The sequence below is a fragment of the Otolemur garnettii genome, unplaced genomic scaffold (genome assembly GCF_000181295.1).
Source record: "Otolemur garnettii isolate 467f Iridium unplaced genomic scaffold, OtoGar3 scaffold00233, whole genome shotgun sequence".
In the NCBI taxonomy this organism is placed as follows: Eukaryota; Metazoa; Chordata; class Mammalia; order Primates; family Galagidae; genus Otolemur; species Otolemur garnettii.
The window spans coordinates 851,865-855,531 of NW_003852628.1; the positions used below are offsets into that span (position 1 = coordinate 851,865).

A 3,667-nucleotide genomic window follows, 5' to 3' on the forward strand; every position below is an offset into this window, starting at 1 on the left:
GCTTGAGCCCAGGAGTTGGAGGTTGCTGTGAGCTGTAATGCCACGGCACTCTACCCAGGGGGACAGCTTGAGGCTCTGTCTCAAAAAAAAAAACAAAACAAAGTAAGACTCTGTCTCAAAAACAAAACAAAACAAAGAAAGGTTAAAAACAAATTGCTAATAAGATTGATTACTCTGAACCAGATACTGTTGTAGGTGCTTTTTATTTATTATCACATTTAATCCTTAAAACAACTTATGAGGTAGATGCTGTTACCATTCACATCTTAGTTTCCCTAAGAACAGCAAGGCACAGAGATGTTAAGTGACTTGTTGGCCAAGATCTTACCTATAGTAGTTGGTGGAACCAGGGTATGAACTTATCATTTGTTTCTATAACTGAATAACCCTTCCCTCCCTGCAGACGATGCTGAGCAAGGGTCTGAAGCGAAAACGGGAGGAGGAAGAGGAGGAGGAGAAGGAATCTCTTGCAGTTGATGCCTGGTGGCTGGATCCCGGCCACCCAGCAGTGACACAGGCATCCCCAGCTGTGACTTCTAGCTCCCTCTTTGACCTCTCGGTGCTCAAGCTCCACCACAGCCTGCGGCAGAGTGAGCCAGACCTGCGGCACCTGGTGCTAGTGGTAAATACACTGCGGCGCATCCAGGCATCCATGGCACCCACAGCTGCTCTGCCACCCGTGTCCAACCCTCCTGCAGCCCCCAGCATGGCTGACAACCTGCTGGCAAGCTCGGACGCTGCCCTCTCAGCCTCCATGGCCAGCCTCCTGGAGGACCTCAGCCATATTGAGGGCCTGAGCCAGGCCCCCCAACCCCTGGCAGATGAGGGGCCACCAGGCCGCACTGTTGGGGGAACTCCACCTGGCCTGGGTGCCTTGGATCTGCTGGGCCCAGCCACTGGCTGTCTGCTGGACGATGGGCTCGAGGGCCTGTTTGAGGACATTGATACCTCCATGTATGATAGTGAACTTTGGGCACCAACCTCTGAGGGCCTCAAACCCAGCCCTGAGGAGGAGCCAGGCAAGGAGGAAGCTCCAGAGCTGGATGAGGCCGAGCTGGACTACCTCATGGACGTGCTGGTGGGCACTCAGGCATTGGAGCGGCCACCAGGACCGGGTCGCTGACCCCTAGGGCTAAGGTGGTTGTCTGGTATCTGAATTGAGCCTGGTGGCTAGACCAACTCTCCTTTCAGAGCCACAGCTGGCTTCCCTAATACCAAAAAAAACAGGGCATGGGTCACTTTGGAGGGATAGAATCCAGTTCTGGGCAACTTCACATTCGTCCTCTTGTCTTGGGGCTAGCCGAGGTCTGAGATTGGCCCCTAATGATGGAATGATGGGTCTGGTAGCTGGAATGTGATAGGCCCAGGTGAAGTACTGGACTGAATCTCCTGGGGTCATAGCCTGGGCTGTTCCTTCCCTGGTATGGGAAGAGACCCCAATCAATTTTTTTCAAATTAAAACCAGTCTTGGGAAACCTTAAGTCTGAGTGTGCCTTTGTCTGTGGATGAATGTGAAGGTGAGATAACATTTAACATTCATTGAGTGTGGACTGTGTACCATGCAGTTCTACCACTTGCATGTGTTAACTCCTTTAACCCCATAACAACCCCATAAGATTATCCCCATTTTACAGTTAAGAAAATACGTTTGACTCCGTGCCTGTGGCTCAAGTGGCTAAGATGCCAGCCACAGACACCTAAGGTGGCGGGTTCGAATCCAGCCCGGACCCGCCAAACAACAATGACGGCTGCAACCAAAAAAATAGCCAGACATTGTGGCGGGCGCCTGTGGTCCCAGCTACTTGGGAGGCGGAGGCAGGAGACTCGCTTGAGCCCAGGAGTTGGAGGTTGCTGTGAGCTGTGATGCCACGGCACTCTACCCAGGGTTGATAGCTTGAGGCTCTGTCTCCAAAAAAAAAAAAAAAAAAGAGAACAGGTTCCAAGAGGTCATCACTTGTGAAGATAGGATTTAAATCATGAACTTTCCTGGTAGAGGGCCTTCTAGACAAACTTCACAGAACATTCTCAGCCAGATTTTCTTGTGGTGCTTGTGTGTATAACAGGTAGGGAAAGCAGCCCCAGGTCACTTTTTATAAAAGCTATTCCACCGCAGTGCCTGTGGCTCAGTGAGTACAACCCCATAAACTGAGGGGTGGTGGGTTCAAACCCCGCCCCGGTGAACTGCAACAAGAAAACAGCTGGGCGCCGCAGCGGGTGCCTATAGTCCCAGCTACTCCGGAGGCTGAGGCAAGAGAATCGCCTAGGCCCAGGAGTTGGAGGTTGCTGTGAGCTGTGACACAACTGCATTCTACCAAGGGTAACAAAGTGAGTCTCTGTCTCTTAAAAAAAAAAAAAGAAAGAAAAAGCTATTCCTGGCTCTGCGCCTGTAGCACAGTGGTTATGAGGCCAGCCACATACACCTAGGCTGGGGGGTTCGAACCTGACCCAGGCCAGCTAAGCAACAATGACAACTGCAATAGAAAAATAGCTGGGCGTTGTGGCGGGGACCTGTAGTCCCAGCTAGTTGGGAGGCTGAGGCAAGAGAATCACTAAAGCCCAACAGTTTGAGGTTGCTGTGAGCTGTGACGCCATGGCACTACCGAGGGCGACATAGTGAGACTGTCTTACAAAAAAAAAAGGTATTCCTTGCCTGGAGTCTACCTGCACATCTGGAGGGGAGAGGAGAAGGGAGTTTCAGAATAAAAGCTGGAGGCTGGACAGAGCACTGAAGCGTCAGATCTCCAGGAAAATGGGGAAGGACAGACACCGATCAGTTTTAAAAATACACTCCTGTTCTCAAATCTCTTTGGGCAAAGCATAGGGCAGCTTGGCCGCTATCTACGAAATTAAGCCACTAGACTTGGTGGCTGGATCGAAGATAGGACGCTCAGGAGCAGGCAGTTGTGCTTTCCTTCTAGAAGAAACCCAGGCCCAGGCGAGCTGGGGCCACCTGCCCGGTTGCCCGTGTGTTAGAGCTGGCCAGAGTGCCGGGTGTCTGCGGCCGCCCCCGCGGTCCAGCCACATTCCTGGCCCAGCTGGGAGGGGCCCCACACTCAGAGGCCTGGCACGGGACCCGGCTGCGTCCTTCCGGGCTGCCGTGGGGGCAGGGCGGAGCCGGGGGTTGGGGCGGGGGAAGTATAGCCGCCAAAGCTGCGGGTTGGGCTGCGAGAAGCTGAGAGCTGGAAAGTGACCTGAGAGGCCAGATGGCCCTTCAATGGGGGAAACGCCGGCAAGGGGACACCAAAATCGCGGGCCCCAGTACCTCCCCATCGGCCGGAAGCTTCAGGGAGGCTGAAGCAGGGGTGGAATGGGGTAGGAAGGGAGTTTCGGGCGGGTCCCTGGGTCCGGGGAGGGGCCTGGCAGAGTGGAGCTTCCTGGAGGAGCAGAGGAAGTTGTACCCGTTTCTGGAAGTGGATGAGACGGGACAGGGAAGGAAGGTGAAAATGGCGTGCGGGGAGCTAGTGCTCAGGCTTGGGGTCTTCCTGGCGCCTGGCTCCAATCCCTGGTGACTCCAACCGCTAGGCAACTGAGGTTGATACTGGTTTTGCCCCAGACTTAGACTTTGGGAGCCTATGCTGAGCTCAGCAGCACCCTCTGGTGTGCAGTCTGAGGTTCTGTAATGCCACTCCCTTAAGTTCTTTGGAGATCTGTCCCTTGGTCAAGGTGT

At 53.8% G+C, this 3,667-nt stretch overlaps 1 protein-coding gene across 1 annotated transcript in view; it reads left to right on the plus strand.

Moving 5' to 3' along the window:
• SERTAD1 (SERTA domain containing 1) overlaps positions 1-1,481 on the plus strand; it is a 4,426-nt gene extending 2,945 nt beyond the window's left edge. Inside the window, exon 2 of the mRNA XM_003802108.3 lies at positions 404-1,481. Within this exon, the coding sequence (XP_003802156.1) occupies positions 407-1,123 (717 nt within the window). The 5' untranslated portion in view covers positions 404-406 and the 3' untranslated portion in view covers positions 1,124-1,481. The remainder of the gene's footprint in view (positions 1-403) is intronic.
• The last annotated feature ends 2,186 nt before the right edge of the window (positions 1,482-3,667 follow it).